At 42.3% G+C, this 17,131-nt stretch overlaps 1 protein-coding gene across 3 annotated transcripts in view; it reads right to left on the bottom strand.

Moving 5' to 3' along the window:
• shmt1 (serine hydroxymethyltransferase 1 (soluble)) overlaps window positions 1-14,855 on the bottom strand; it is an 88,010-nt gene extending 73,155 nt beyond the window's left edge. For 2 of the 3 annotated variants that reach the window (XM_090197963.1, XM_090197964.1), the window contains exons 1-2: window positions 14,713-14,814; window positions 2,314-2,428 (exon numbers count right to left, since the gene is read on the bottom strand). In XM_090197963.1, the coding sequence (XP_090054089.1) occupies window positions 2,314-2,412 (99 nt within the window). In that variant the 5' untranslated portion in view covers window positions 2,413-2,428; window positions 14,713-14,814. Of the gene's footprint in view, window positions 1-2,313; window positions 2,429-14,712 lie in introns of all 3 variants that reach the window. The other variant, XM_090197962.1, reaches the window with a different exon arrangement.
• Window positions 14,856-17,131: the final 2,276 nt, after the last annotated feature.

Here is a 17,131-nt window from a genome sequence, read left to right as displayed (position 1 = left end):
TACACCTAGACAATACACCGATTCATTATAATTTTTTTAATTTATTTTATTTCACCTTTATTTAACCAGGTAGGCTAGTTGAGAACACCTTTATTTAACCAGGTAGGCTAGTTGAGAACAAGTTCTCATTTGCAATTGCGACCTGGCCAAGATAAAGCAAAGCAGTGTGAACAGACAACACAGAGTTACACATGGAGTAAACAATTAACAAGTCAATAACACAGTAGAAAACAAAGGGGGAGTCTATATACAATGTGTGCAAAAGGCATGAGGTAGGCGAATAATTACAATTTTGCAGATTCACACTGGAGTGATAAATGATCAGATGGTCATGTACAGGTAGAGATACTGGTGTGCAAAAGAGCAGAAAAGTAAATAAATAAAAACAGTATGGGGATGAGGTAGGTGAAAATGGGTGGGCTATTTACCAATAGACTATGTACAGCTGCAGCGATCGGTTAGCTGCTCAGATAGCTGATGTTTGAAGTTGGTGAGGGAAATAAAAGTCTCCAACTTCAGCGATTTTTGCAATTCGTTCCAGTCACAGGCAGCAGAGTACTGGAACGAAAGGCGGCCAAATGAGGTGTTGGCTTTAGGGATGATCAGTGAGATACACCTGCTGGAGCGCGTGCTACGGATGGGTGTTGCCATCGTGACCAGTGAGCTGAGATAAGGCGGAGCTTTACCTAGCATGGACTTGTAGATGACCTGGAGCCAGTGGGTCTGGCGACGAATATGTAGCGAGGGCCAGCCGACTAGAGCATACAAGTCGCAGTGGTGGCTGGTTTAAGGTGCTTTAGTGACAAAACGGATGGCACTAACACCTAACACCTAACACAATACACCGATTCATTATAATACACACAATACACCGATTCATTATAATACACCTAGACAATACACCGATTCATTATAATACACCTAGACAATACACTGATTCATTATAATACACACAATACACTGTTTCATTATAATACACAATACACCGATTCATTATAATACACCGATTCATTATAATACACACAATACACCGATTCATTATAATACACACAATACACCGATTCATTATAATACACACCTAACACAATACACCGATTCATTATAATACACCTAACACAATACACCGATTCATTATAATACACCTAGACAATACACTGATTCATTATAATACACACAATACACCGATTTCATTATAATACACCTAACACAATACACCGTTTCATTATAATACACTGATTCATTATAATACACCTAACACAACCCAGCCTGTAGTTACCTGGCCTTAACCCAGCCTGTAGTTACCTGGCCTTAACCCAGCCTGTAGCTACCTGGCCTTAACCCAGCCTGTAGCTACCTGGCCTTAACCCAGCCTGTAGCTACCTGGCCTTAACCCAGCCTGTAGCTACCTGGCCTTAAACCAGCCTGTAGTTACCTGGCCTTAAACCAGCCTGTAGTTACCTGGCCTGTAGTTACCTGGCCTGTAGTTACCTGGCCTGTAGTACCTGGCCTGTAGTACCTGGCCTGTAGTACCTGGCCTGTAGTTACCTGGCCTGTAGTTACCTGGCCTGTAGTACCTGGCCTGTAGTTACCTGGCCTGTAGTTACCTGGCCTGTAGTACCTGGCCTGTAGTTACCTGGCCTGTAGTTACCTGGCCTGTAGTACCTGGCCTGTAGTTACCTGGCTTGTAGTTACCTGGCCTGTAGTTACCTGGCCTGTAGTTACCTGGCCTGTAGTTACCTGGCCTGTAGTACCTGGCCTGTAGTTACCTGGCCTGTAGTTACCTGGCCTGTAGTCACCTGGCCTGTAGTTACCTGGCCTGTAGTTACCTGGCCTGTAGTTACCTGACCTGAACCCAGCCTGTAGTTACCTGGCCTGTAGTTACCTGGCCTGTAGTTATCTGGCTGAAACACATTGCCCTTTATATTCGGTACGAGGAAACGTAAAAGCGACGTCATCAACAGCAGCGAGTCAGTTTAGGTAGAAACACCATCGGAGGGAAAATGTGCATATTTTAGCACCATGTGGATTCTAGAATATAGAAACCAGGCTTAGACACACAGCCTTATAGACACTCACACCAGGAACCAATCAGATCCCTTCGTCAACAACGCTCACATTTCAAAAGGTCATTTCTGATTGAGCTCACAGTGTTTACTGTGAATGTGGGTCTCCGCGAAAATGGCCTTTTGGAAGACGCATTGTCGACAAAGGGCGATCGGTTTCAATCCCGGCCTCACACACACACACACACACACACACACACACATACACACACACACACACACACACACACACACACACAGTGTGACGTACCTCAGAGTCGTTGGAGCTGAGTGGCTCCTGCATCATCTTGTTGTGAGACTCCCACACGTCCTTACTGACATGGTGACTGGTACCGTTGCTATGAGACATGACGACTGGTACTGATCTACAGACACAGACAGGACAGACAGTTAGTTAGTTAGTTAAGCTGTGAGACATGACGACTGGTACTGATCTACAGACACAGACAAGACAGACAGTTAGTTAGTTAGTTAAGCTATGAGACATGACAGACAGTTAGTTAGTTAGTTAGTTAAGCTATAAGACATGACAGACAGACAGTTAGTTAGTTAGTTAAGCTGTGAGACATGACAGACAGACAGTTAGTTAGTTAGTTAAGCTATGAGACATGACAGACAGTTAGTTAGTTAAGCTATGAGACATGACAGACAGTTAGTTAGTTAGTTAGTTAGTTAGTTAAGCTATGCCAAATAAGATTCAACAGTATCTTTTGTCAACCCCTCTAAATATCAGTTGTTGGGAAAATATAGTATTCAGGGCTATATTTAGTCAGGTTATCTGGTATTCAGGACTATATTTAGTCAGGTTATCTGGTATTCAGGACTATATTTAGTCAGGTCATCTGGTATTCAGGACTATATTTAGTCAGGTCATCTGGTATTCAGGGCTATATTTAGTCAGGTCATCTGGTATTCAGGGCTATATTTAGTCAGGTCATCTGGTATTCAGGGCTATATTTAGTCAGGTCATCTGGTATTCAGGACTATATTTAGTCTGGTCATCTGGTATTCAGGGCTATATTTAGTCAGGTCATCTGGTATTCAGGGCTATATTTAGTCAGGTCATCTGGTATTCAGGACTATATTTAGTCAGGTTATCTGGTATTCAGGGCTATATTTAGTCAGGTCATCTGGTATTCAGGACTATATTTAGTCAGGTCATCTGGTATTCAGGGCTATATTTAGTCAGGTCATCTGGTATTCAGGGCTATATTTAGTCAGGTCATCTGGTATTCAGGGCTATATTTAGTCAGGTCATCTGGTATTCAGGGCTATATTTAGTCAGGTCATCTGGTATTCAGGGCTATATTTAGTCAGGTCATCTGGTATTCAGGGCTATATTTAGTCAGGTCATCTGGTATTCAGGGCTATATTTAGTCAGGTCATCTGGTATTCAGGGCCATATTTAGTCAGGTCATCTGGTATTCAGGACTATATTTAGTCAGGTTATCAGGTATTCAGGACTATATTTAGTCAGGTCATCTGGTATTCAGGGCTATATTTAGTCAGGTCATCTGGTATTCAGGGCTATATTTAGTCAGGTCATCTGGTATTCAGGACTATATTTAGTCAGGTCATCTGGTATTCAGGGCTATATTTAGTCAGGTCATCTGGTATTCAGGACTATATTTAGTCAGGTCATCTGGTATTCAGGACTATATTTAGTCAGGTCATCTGGTATTCAGGGCTATATTTAGTCAGGCTATCTGGTATTCAGGGCTATATTTAGTCAGGTCATCTGGTATTCAGGGCTATATTTAGTCAGGTTATCTGGTATTCAGGACTATATTTAGTCAGGTCATCTGGTATTCATGGCTATATTTAGTCAGGTCATCTGGTATTCAGGGCTATATTTAGTCAGGTTATCACTGGAACAGCCATGTTTAGACCAACAGGGCTATAATTAGTCAGGTTATCACTGGAACAGCCATGTTTAGACCAACAGGACTATATTTAGTCAGGTTATCTGGTATTCAGGACTATATTTAGTCAGGTTATCACTGGAACAGCCATGTTTAGACCAACAGGACTATATTTAGTCAGGTCATCTGGTATTCAGGACTATATTTAGTCAGGTCATCTGGTATTCAGGGCTATATTTAGTCAGGTCATCTGGTATTCAGGGCTATATTTAGTCAGGTCATCTGGTATTCAGGGCTATATTTAGTCAGGTTATCTGGTATTCAGGACTATATTTAGTCAGGTCATCTGGTATTCAGGACTATATTTAGTCAGGTCATCTGGTATTCAGGGCTATATTTAGTCTGGTCATCTGGTATTCAGGGCTATATTTAGTCAGGTCATCTGGTATTCAGTGCTATATTTAGTCAGGTCATCTGGTATTCAGGGCTATATTTAGTCTGGTCATCTGGTATTCAGGACTATATTTAGTCAGGTCATCTGGTATTCAGGGCTATATTTAGTCAGGTCATCTGGTATTCAGGGCTATATTTAGTCAGGTCATCTGGTATTCAGGGCTATATTTAGTCAGGTCATCTGGTATTCAGGCCTATATTTAGTCAGGTCATCTGGTATTCAGGCCTATATTTAGTCAGGTCATCTGGTATTCAGGCCTATATTTAGTCAGGTCACCTGGTATTCAGGGCTATATTTAGTCAGGTCATCTGGTATTCATGGCTATATTTAGTCAGGTCATCTGGTATTCAGGGCTATATTTAGTCAGGTCATCTGGTATTCAGGGCTATATTTAGTCAGGTCATCTAGTATTCAGGGCTATATTTAGTCAGGTCATCTGGTATTCAGGGCTATATTTAGTCAGGTCATCTGGTATTCAGGGCTATATTTAGTCAGGTCATCTGGTATTCAGGGCTATATTTAGTCAGGTCATCTGGTATTCAGGGCTATATTTAGTCAGGTCATCTGGTATTCAGGGCTATATTTAGTCAGATTATCTGGTATTCAGGGCTATATTTAGTCAGGTCATCTGGTATTCAGGGCTATATTTAGTCAGGTTATCACTGGAACAGCCATGTTTAAACCAACAGGACTATATTTAGTCAGGTCATCTGGTATTCAGGACTATATTTAGTCAGGTCATCTGGTATTCAGGGCTATATTTAGTCAGGTCATCTGGTATTCAGGGCTATATTTAGTCAGGTTATCACTGGAACAGCCATGTTTAGACCAACAGGACTATATTTAGTCAGGTCATCTGGTATTCAGGACTATATTTAGTCAGGTCATCTGGTATTCAGGACTATATTTAGTCAGGTCATCTGGTATTCAGGACTATATTTAGTCAGGTCATCTGGTATTCAGGGCTATATTTAGTCAGGTCATCTGGTTTTCAGGACTATATTTAGTCAGGTCATCTGGTATTCAGGGCTATATTTAGTCAGGTCATCTGGTATTCAGGACTATATTTAGTCAGGTCATCTGGTATTCAGGACTATATTTAGTCAGGTCATCTGGTATTCAGGACTATATTTAGTCAGGTCATCTGGTATTCAGGACTATATTTAGTCAGGTCATCTGGTATTCAGGGCTATATTTAGTCAGGTCATCTGGTATTCAGGACTATATTTAGTCAGGTCATCTGGTATTCAGGACTATATTTAGTCAGGTCATCTGGTATTCAGGACTATATTTAGTCAGGTCATCTGGTATTCAGGACTATATTTAGTCAGGCTATCTGGTATTCAGGGCTATATTTAGTCAGGCTATCTGGTATTCAGGGCTATATTTAGTCAGGTTATCTGGTATTCAGGACTATATTTAGTCAGGTTATCACTGGAACAGCCATGTTTATACCAACAGGACTATATTTAGTCAGGTTATCACTGGAACAGCCATGTTTAAACCAACAGGACTATATTTAGTCAGGTTATCTGGTATTCAGGGCTATATTTAGTCAGGTTATCACTGGAACAGCCATGTTTAGACCAACAGGGCTATAATTAGTCAGGTTATCACTGGAACAGCCATGTTTAGACCAACAGGACTATATTTAGTCAGGTTATCTGGTATTCAGGACTATATTTAGTCAGGTTATCAGTGGAACAGCCATGTTTAAACCAACAGGGCTATATTTAGTCAGGTTATCACTGGAACAGCCATGTTTAGACCAACAGGACTATATTTAGTCAGGTCATCTGGTATTCAGGACTATTTTTAGTCAGGTCATCTGGTATTCAGGACTATATTTAGTCAGGTCATCTGGTATTCAGGACTATATTTAGTCAGGTCATCTGGTATTCAGGGCTATATTTAGTCTGGTCATCTGGTATTCAGGGCTATATTTAGTCAGGTCATCTGGTATTCAGGGCTATATTTAGTCAGGTCATCTGGTATTCAGGGCTATATTTAGTCTGGTCATCTGGTATTCAGGACTATATTTAGTCAGGTCATCTGGTATTCAGGGCTATATTTAGGTCAGGTCATCTGGTATTCAGGGCTATATTTAGTCAGGTCATCTGGTATTCAGGGCTATATTTAGTCAGGTCATCTGGTATTCAGGGCTATATTTAGTCAGGTCATCTGGTATTCAGGCCTATATTTAGTCAGGTCATCTGGTATTCAGGCCTATATTTAGTCAGGTCACCTGGTATTCAGGGCTATATTTAGTCAGGTCATCTGGTATTCATGGCTATATTTAGTCAGGTCATCTGGTATTCATGGCTATATTTAGTCAGGTCATCTGGTATTCAGGGCTATATTTAGTCAGGTCATCTAGTATTCAGGGCTATATTTAGTCAGGTCATCTGGTATTCAGGGCTATATTTAGTCAGGTCATCTGGTATTCAGGGCTATATTTAGTCAGGTCATCTGGTATTCAGGGCTATATTTAGTCAGGTCATCTGGTATTCAGGGCTATATTTAGTCAGGTCATCTGGTATTCAGGGCTATATTTAGTCAGGTCATCTGGTATTCAGGGCTATATTTAGTCAGATTATCTGGTATTCAGGGCTATATTTAGTCAGGTCATCTGGTATTCAGGACTATATTTAGTCAGGTTATCTGGTATTCAGGACTATATTTAGTCAGGTCATCTGGTATTCAGGGCTATATTTAGTCAGGTCATCTGGTATTCAGGACTATATTTAGTCAGGTCATCTGGTATTCAGGGCTATATTTAGTCTGGTCATCTGGTATTCAGGGCTATATTTAGTCAGGTCATCTGGTATTCAGGGCTATATTTAGTCAGGTTATCACAGGAACAGCCATGTTTAAACCAACAGGACTATATTTAGTCAGGTTATCTGGTATTCAGGGCTATATTTAGTCAGGTAATCTGGTATTCAGGACTATATTTAGTCAGGTTATCACAGGAACAGCCATGTTTAAACCAACAGGACTATATTTAGTCAGGTTATCTGGTATTCAGGGCTATATTTAGTCAGGTTATCACAGGAACAGCCATGTTTAAACCAACAGGACTATATTTAGTCAGGTTATCTGGTATTCAGGACTATATTTAGTCAGGTCATCTGGTATTCAGGACTATATTTAGTCAGGTTATCTGGTATTCAGGACTATATTTAGTCAGGTCATCTGGTATTCAGGACTATATTTAGTCAGTTTATCTGGTATTCAGGGCTATATTTAGTCAGGTCATCTGGTATTCAGGACTATATTTAGTCAGATTATCTGGTATTCAGGGCTATATTTAGTCAGGTTATCTGGTATTCAGGACTATATTTAGTCAGGTCATCTGGTATTCAGGGCTATATTTAGTCAGGTCATCTGGTATTCAGGACTATATTTAGTCAGGTTATCACTGGAACAGCCATGTTTAAACCAACAGGACTATATTTAGTCAGGTTATCACTGGAACAGCCATGTTTAAACCAACAGGACTATATTCAGTCAGGTTATCTGGTATTCAGGACTATATTTAGTCAGGTCATCTGGTATTCAGGACTATATTTAGTCAGGTCATCTGGTATTCAGGGCTATATTTAGTCAGGTCATCTGGTATTCAGGGCTATATTTAGTCAGGTCATCTGGTATTCAGGGCTATATTTAGTCAGGTCATCTGGTATTCAGGACTATATTTAGTCAGGTCATCTGGTATTCAGGACTATATTTAGTCAGGTTATCACAGGAACAGCCATGTTTAAACCAACAGGGCTATATTTAGTCAAGTTATCTGGTATTCAGGACTATATTTAGTCAGGTCATCTGGTATTCAGGGCTATATTTAGTCAGGTCATCTGGTATTCAGGACTATATTTAGTCGGGTTATCACTGGAACAGCCATGTTTAAACCAACAGGACTATATTTAGTCAAGTTATCTGGTATTCAGGACTATATTTAGTCAGGTCATCTGGTATTCAGGACTATATTTAGTCAGGTCATCTGGTATTCAGGGCTATATTTAGTCAGGTCATCTGGTATTCAGGGCTATATTTAGTCAGGTTATCCGGTATTCAGGGCTATATTTAGTCAGGTCATCTGGTATTCAGGGCTATATTTAGTCAGGTCATCTGGTATTCAGGGCTATATTTAGTCAGGTCATCTGGTATTCAGGGCTATATTTAGTCAGGTCATCTGGTATTCAGGGCTATATTTAGTCAGGTCATCTGGTATTCAGGGCTATATTTAGTCAGGTCATCTGGTATTCAGGGCTATATTTAGTCAGGTCATCTGGTATTCAGGACTATATTTAGTCAGGTCATCTGGTATTCAGGGCTATATTTAGTCAGGTCATCTGGTATTCAGGGCTATATTTAGTCAGGTCATCTGGTATTCAGGACTATATTTAGTCAGGTTATCACTGGAACAGTGTGTAGGGAATAGGGTGCCATTTGGTATGGTCCTGGTGGAAATAGTGCACTATGTAGGGAATAGGGTGCCATTTGGTATGGTTCTGGTGGAAGTAGTGCACTATGTAGGGAATAGGGTGCCACCCCTGTCACTGCCACTCTGTGTCTGATGCAACAGCAGCTGGACTCATGACTTCTGTTATCTTGTTTGTCCAATTTAAAGAGGCCAGCCACCGTCAGCTAACTAACCTCGCTAGATAAAGTCACCCATTCTGTGTTGTAGCGTGTAAAGCAGGGGGTTCTTTAACCTTTTCAGCCTGGAACCCAAATTAGAAATTTGGTTTTCCTGGGACCCCAGCTTAGTAAAATATGCAACTATACATAAATATCGGTACATTGCCCTTATGCCTAAAACAAATAACAATGACATTAAATATATTTTCATGTTTATTTTCCCCCATTAAAAACACTCTTACACATCTGTCTAGGTTGGAACTGTTGCTGCTAAAATACATGTGTTTTATTCTGACCTGGAATAAACTGATTGAACATGACACATCTGTAGACCAGAAAACACTCAGTCAGGCAGGAGACCACTTCCTGTTTGTAGATGAACAACCCAGAACTGTGTGAGTGGGTTCTCAGTCAGGCAGGAGACCACTTCCTGTTTGTAGATGAACAACCCAGAACTGTGTGAGTGGGTTCTCAGTCAGGCAGGAGACCACTTCCTGTTGTAGATGAACAACCCAGAACTGTGTGAGTGGGTTCTCAGTCAGGCAGGAGACCACTTCCTGTTGTAGATGAACAAACCCATTCTCTCAGGGATAGATAACCCTGGAGATCTCTCTGGTCTCCACAACCAAACCCATTCTCTCAGGGATAGATAACCCTGGAGATCTCTCTGGTCTCCACAACCAAACCTATTCTCTCAGGGATAGATAACCCTGGAGATCTCTCAAACTTCCTGTTTGCCTCAAAAAGCATCTTGCTTCAATCAGTTTATTCCAGTTCAGAATAACAATTATTATTGTATTTTAACAGCAACAGTTCCAACCTAGACTAGTTTTCAACAGTCATTTCTACAGTCAGATGTACAGTAGGCCTGATCATATTCCATCTGTTCTGTTACTAAGGGTTGAACTACCAGTAGCTGGCTTTGGTGAATGTTAGATATTATCTGTGTACAAGACCAGGGGATTTGTTAGAAAGAGGAAGTCACATCTACTGAGAGAGTTAGTTAATTAGTCCCTTATTTCTGCTGATCATCAACTGTTAGAAAATGACAACAATGTCTTGCTAGTTGACTGACTGGTCCAAAGTCGAAGCCCAGTTTCCTGAATCATTCTGTCCTGTTCTGAAATAACTCTCTGGGTTTACCATCATGATGTGGATGTTTGATCAGGACGTGTCGTTTTCTTAAATGTGTTCGTTATCAGAGACTTATTACTAAGCACTTCCACACACACAAAACACTTTGTGGGCGCTCCTCATACGTTTGTATGAAAGAGAGAGAAACTCTGGGCGCTCCTCATACGTTTGTATGAAAGAGAGAGAAACTCTGGACACTCCTCATACGTTTGTATGAAAGAGAGAAACTCTGGATGCTCCTCATACGTTTGTATGAAAGAGAGAAACTCTGGATCCTCCTCATACGTTTGTATGAAAGAGAGAGACACTCTGGGTGCTCCTCATACGTTTGTATGAAAGAGAGAGAAACTCTGGGTGCTCCTCATACGTTTGTATGAAAGAGAGAGACACTCTGGATCCTCCTCATACGTTTGTATGAAAGAGAGAAACTCTGGATGCTCCTCATACGTTTGTATGAAAGAGAGAGAAACTCTGGGTGCTCCTCATACGTTTGTATGAAAGAGAGAGAAACTCTGGATCCTCCTCATACTCTGAGCGCTCCTCATACGTTTGTATGAAAGGGAGAAACTCTGGGCGCTCCTCATACGTTTGTATGAAAGAGAGAGAAACTCTGGATCCTCCTCATACTCTGAGCGCTCCTCATACGTTTGTATGAAAGGGAGAAACTCTGGGCGGTCCTCATACGTTTGTATGAAAGAGAGAAACTCATGGCTGTATTTGGGTTTCATGACAATTGAGCTCAGTGAGAACTTGTGGTTAACATGAGTCCATTAGATGAGAACTTGTGGTTAACATGAGTCCATTAGATGAGAACTTGTGGTTAACATGAGTCCATTAGATGAGAACTTGTGGTTAACATGAGTCCATTAGATGAGAACTTGTGGTTAACATGAGTCCATTAGATGAGAACTTGTGGTTAACATGAGTCCATTAGATGAGAACTTGTGGTTAACATGAGTCCATTAGATGAGAACTTGTGGTTAACATGAGTCCATTAGATGAGAACTTGTGGTTAACATGAGTCCATTAGATGAGAACTTGTGGTTAACATGAGTTGTGTGTTGAACCACAGCGATGTGTCGTGTGTTGCGGAATGAGCTTCAACAAAACTGCAGAATAAAATTATCTGGTAAAACCGTGAAGTACACCGGTAACTCCCACATGAGCAGCTGCCAAACTGAGCAGAGAGCGATGATGAAAGCAGAGAGCGATGATGACAGCAGAGAGCGATGATGAAAGCAGTGAGCGATGATGACAGCAGAGAGCGATGATGAAAGCAGAGAGCGATGATGAAAGCAGAGAGCGATGATGACAGCAGAGAGCGATGATGACAGCAGAGAGCGATGATGACAGCAGAGAGCGATGATGACAGCAGAGAGCGATGATGACAGCAGAGAGCGATGATGAAAGCAGAGAGCGATGAACAAATCTATCCCTGTAATTCATGAAATAATTATAACACGTTACGACACACCATTTAACAGGACCGACCCATACTGTAAGAAAGGCTGGGCTGTAAAGGGTTATAGGGTCCGTGTTAGGGTTCAGGGTCCGTGTTAGGTTATAGGGTCCGTGTTAGGTTATAGGGTCCGTGTTAGGTTATAGGGTCCGTGTTAGGTTATAGGGTCCGTGTTAGGTTATAGGGTCCGTGTTAGGGTTATAGGGTCCGTGTTAGGGTTATAGGGTCCGTGTTAGGTTATAGGGTCCGTGTTAGGTTATAGGGTCCGTGTTAGGTTATAGGGTCCGTGTTAGGTTATAGGGTCCGTGTTAGGGTTTAGGGTCCGTGTTAGGGTTTAGGGTCCGTGTTAGGGTTCAGGGTCCGTGTTAGGGTTCAGGGTCCGTGTTAGGTTATAGGGTCCGTGTTAGGGTTTAGGGTCCGTGTTAGGGTTTAGGGTCCGTGTTAGGGTTTAGGGTCCGTGTTAGGGTTCAGGGTCCGTGTTAGGGTTCAGGGTCCGTGTTAGGTTATAGGGTCCGTGTTAGGTTATAGGGTCAGGGTCCGTGTTAGGTTATAGGGCCCGTGTTAGGTTATAGGGCCCGTGTTAGGTTATAGGGCCCGTGTTAGGTTATAGGGTCCGTGTTAGGGTTCAGGGTCCGTGTTAGGTTATAGGGTCCGTGTTAGGTTATAGGGTCCGTGTTAGGTTATAGGGTCCGTGTTAGGTTATAGGGTCCGTGTTAGGTTATAGGGTCCGTGTTAGGTTATAGGGTCCGTGTTAGGTTATAGGGTCCGTGTTAGGGTTCAGGGTCCGTGTTAGGGTTCAGGGTCCGTGTTAGGTTATATGGTCCGTGTTAGGGTTCAGGGTCCGTGTTAGGTTATAGGGTCCGTGTTAGGTTATAGGGTCCGTGTTAGGTTATAGGGTCCGTGTTAGGTTATAGGGTCCGTGTTAGGTTATAGGGTCCGTGTTAGGGTTATAGGGTCCGTGTTAGGGTTATAGGGTCCGTGTTAGGGTTATAGGGTCCGTGTTAGGTTATAGGGTCCGTGTTAGGTTATAGGGTCCGTGTTAGGTTATAGGGTCCGTGTTAGGTTATAGGGTCCGTGTTAGGTTATAGGGTCCGTGTTAGGGTTATAGGGTCCGTGTTAGGGTTATAGGGTCCGTGTTAGGTTATAGGGTCCGTGTTAGGTTATAGGGTCCGTGTTAGGTTATAGGGTCCGTGTTAGGTTATAGGGTCCGTGTTAGGTTATAGGGTCCGTGTTAGGTTATAGGGTCCGTGTTAGGTTATAGGGTCCGTGTTAGGGTTCAGGGTCCGTGTTAGGTTATAGGGCCCGTGTTAGGTTATAGGGTCCGTGTTAGGTTATAGGGTCCGTGTTAGGTTATAGGGTCCGTGTTAGGGTTCAGGGTCCGTGTTAGGTTATAGGGCCCGTGTTAGGTTATAGGGTCCGTGTTAGGTTATAGGGTCCGTGTTAGGTTATAGGGTCCGTGTTAGGTTATAGGGTCCGTGTTAGGTTATAGGGTCCGTGTTAGGTTATAGGGTCCGTGTTAGGTTATAGGGTCCGTGTTAGGTTATAGGGTCCGTGTTAGGTTATAGGGTCCGTGTTAGGTTATAGGGTCCGTGTTAGGTTATAGGGTCCGTGTTAGGTTATAGGGTCCGTGTTAGGGTTCAGGGTCCGTGTTAGGTTATAGGGCCCGTGTTAGGTTATAGGGTCCGTGTTAGGTTATAGGGTCCGTGTTAGGTTATAGGGTCAGGGTCCGTGTTAGGGTTCAGGGTCCGTGTTAGGTTATAGGGTTCGTGTTAGGGTTCAGGGTCCGTGTTAGGGTTCAGGGTCCGTGTTAGGTTATAGGGTCCGTGTTAGGTTATAGGGTCCGTGTTAGGTTATAGGGTCCGTGTTAGGGTTCAGGGCCCGTGTTAGGTTATAGGGCCCGTGTTAGGTTATAGGGTCCGTGTTAGGTTATAGGGTCCGTGTTAGGTTATAGGGTCCGTGTTAGGTTATAGGGTCAGGGTCCGTGTTAGGGTTCAGGGTCCGTGTTAGGTTATAGGGTTCGTGTTAGGGTTCAGGGTCCGTGTTAGGGTTCAGGGTCCGTGTTAGGGTCATTGTGTCTATCTGTAGGGTAAGGTACGGGTCATTGTGTCTATCTGTAGGGTGAGGTACGGGTCATTGTGTCTATCTGTAGGGTGAGGTACGGGTCATTGTGTCTGTCTGTAGGTACGGGTCATTGTGTCTATCTGTAGGGTAAGGTACGGGTCATTGTGTCTATCTGTAGGGTAAGGTTCGGGTCATTGTGTCTATCTGTAGGGTAAGGTTCGGGTCATTGTATCTATCTGTAGGGTAAGGTTCGGGTCATTGTGTCTATCTGTAGGGTAAGGTACGGGTCATTGTGTCTATCTGTAGGGTAAGGTACGGGTCATTGTGTCTATCTGTAGGGTAAGGTACGGGTCATTGTGTCTATCTGTAGGTACAGGTCATTGTGTCTATCTGTAGGGTAAGGTACGGGTCATTGTGTCTATCTGTAGGTACAGGTCATTGTGTCTATCTGTAGGGTAAGGTACGGGTCATTGTGTCTATCTGTAGGTACAGGTCATTGTGTCTATCTGTAGGGTAAGGTACGGGTCATTGTGTCTATCTGTAGGTACAGGTCATTGTGTCTATCTGTAGGGTAAGGTACGGGTCATTGTGTCTATATGTAGGTACGGGTCATTGTATCTATCTGTAGGGTAAGGTACGGGTCATTGTGTCTATCTATAGGGTAAGGTACGGGTCAGTCAGAGTAGGACCGTCCCGAGGATCCCGCATAGCACTGACCCTAAAGTCAGCCAGCAGGTTCAGCTGTCTTGTGACATGCGGTCTTACTGTTTCACCACATTTACAATATTACGAGCCGATTTGACTAAATAGAACATTTTTGAGTTAATGCATAATACATTTTTAAAAAAAATAGGACTCACATATTCAAGAAAAAGTTACACTTTGTATCATAGCTAACTTAGCTATGAGTTTCTAGCTAGCCAAAGTGTCAAACGTCACCCCAAAAACCGCACGCTAATCGAGATATTTTATTTGTGAATAGTGTGCAAAAAGCGTAAATATAACAACTAAAGAGATATTTAGCTGGGTACCCACCGGGTCGCTCGGCTGTGCAGCTGTCACGGTCGGAAATCTGACGTTTGGAGAAAGACGAACATGCACATTGAGTTTACTAGGAATACAAAGTCCGCGAAACCTATAAACCAATCAGTGTACAGAGAGAAGTGATGTCCACGCCCCCTTTCTCGCTGTTAGCCAATAAAAACACATAACAGAAACATCTGAACTGTCCAATGAAACTGATAGACAGTGATGAAATAATACCGTACTGTACAAATATATTGATTAAAGTGCCTATAAATAGTTGAATTATGAAATGATTATTACGATACAACATGGTACATTCAGAACAGCATTTAAATTGTTATAGTGATATGATAGATAGTATAGTACCTTAGGTCCCACCCAGTCAAAGACAGACAGTCATTACAGACCAATAGGATCAGTTATAGTACCTTAGGTCCCACCCTGTCAAAGACAGACGGTTATAACAGACCAATAGGATCAGTTATAGTACCTTAGGTCCCACCCTGTCAAAGACAGACAGTTATTACAGACAAATTAGGATCAGTTATAGTACTAGGTCCCACCCAGTCAAAGACAGACGGTTATAACAGACCAATTAGGATCAGTTATAGTACCTTAGGTCCCACCCTGTCAAAGACAGACAGTCATAACAGACCAATTAGGATCAGTTATAGTATTTTAGGCCCCACCCTGTCAAAGATAGACGGTTATAACAGACCAATAGGATCAGTTATAGTACCTTAGGTACCACCCTGTCAAAGACAGACGGTTATAACAGACCAATAGGATCAGTTATAGTATTTTAGGCCCCACCCTGTCAAAGACAGACAGACGGTCATAACAGACCTACAGACTCTATATATAGTTGTCCCAGCCTACCTCTTTCAGGTAATAAATTCAATGCAGCCTTATATTTAGTGAATTAATGATAGATTATGCATAATAAGGTTCTAACTGATAGCCTCTGTCTCTTGTGAAATGTTCCCCACAGGCCTCTCTCCTTGAAACACACTCCTTGGAGTCCCATGCAGAAGAAGCTTGCCTAGAATAGGTTGCTGGACATCGTTTTCTGTTCCATTTTTTATACCAATAGACTATTGGAAGAGGGACGCAAACTCTATGTTCGCTGAACGTTACATACAGCAGCCAATAGAACTCAGGGGTAGTTTGAATGAAGAGTGAAAGCCCGATGGTGGTAGGATGGAGCAGTTATTAATTCAGACCCAGAACCATTCAGACCCAGAACCATTCAGACCCATAACCATTCAGACCCAGAACCATTCAGACCCAGAACCATTCAGACCCAGAACCATTCAGACCCATAACCATTCAGATCCATAACCATTCAGACCCATAACCATTCAGATGGTGGTAGACTATAGCAGTTATTAATTCAGACCCATAACCATTCAGACCCAGAACCATTCAGATGGTGGTAGACTATAGCAGTTATTAATACAGACCCATAACCATTCAGATGGTGGTAGACTATAGCAGTTATTAATTAAGACCCATAACCATTCAGACCCATAACCATTCAGATCCATAACCATTCAGACCCATAACCATTCAGACCCAGAACCATTCAGACCCATAACCATTCAGACCCATAACCATTCAGACCCATAACCATTCAGACCCATAACCACTCAGACCCATAACCATTCAGACCCATAACCATTCAGACCCATAACCATTCAGACCCATAACCATTCAGACCCATAACCATTCAGATGGTGGTAGACTATAGCAGTTATTTATTCAGACACATAACCATTCAGACCCATAACCATTCAGACCCAGAACCATTCAGACCCATAACCATTCAGACCCATAACCATTCAGACCCATCACCATTCAGACCCATAACCATTCAGACCCATCACCATTCAGACCCATCACCATTCAGACCCATAACCATTCAGACCCATAACCATTCAGATCCATAACCATTCAGACCCATAACCATTCAGACCAATAACCATTCAGACCCATAACCATTCAGACCCAGAACCATTCAGACCCATAACCATTCAGACCCAGAACCATTCAGACCCATAACCATTCAGACCCATAACCATTCAGACCCAGAACCATTCAGATGGTGGTAGGCTATAGCAGTTATTAATTCAGACCCATAACCATTCAGACCCATAACCATTCAGACCCATAACCATTCAGATGGTGGTAAGTTATAGCAGTTATTAATTCAGACCCATAACCATTCAGATGGTGGTAGACTATAGCAGTTATTAATTCAGACCCATAACCATTCAGACCCATAACCATTCAGACCCAGAACCATTCAGATGGTGGTAGGCTATAGCAGTTATTAATTCAGACCCATAACCATTCAGACCCATAACCACTCAGACCCATAACCATTCAGATGGTGGTAGGCTATAGCAGTTATTAATTCAGACCCATA

This window comes from Oncorhynchus mykiss, chromosome 13 (genome assembly GCF_057628025.1).
Source record: "Oncorhynchus mykiss isolate SJ-2025 chromosome 13, ASM5762802v1, whole genome shotgun sequence".
In the NCBI taxonomy this organism is placed as follows: Eukaryota; Metazoa; Chordata; class Actinopteri; order Salmoniformes; family Salmonidae; genus Oncorhynchus; species Oncorhynchus mykiss.
The sequence above is the reverse complement of the archived record's forward strand: the minus strand, read 5'-3'. Positions and strand labels throughout refer to the sequence as shown.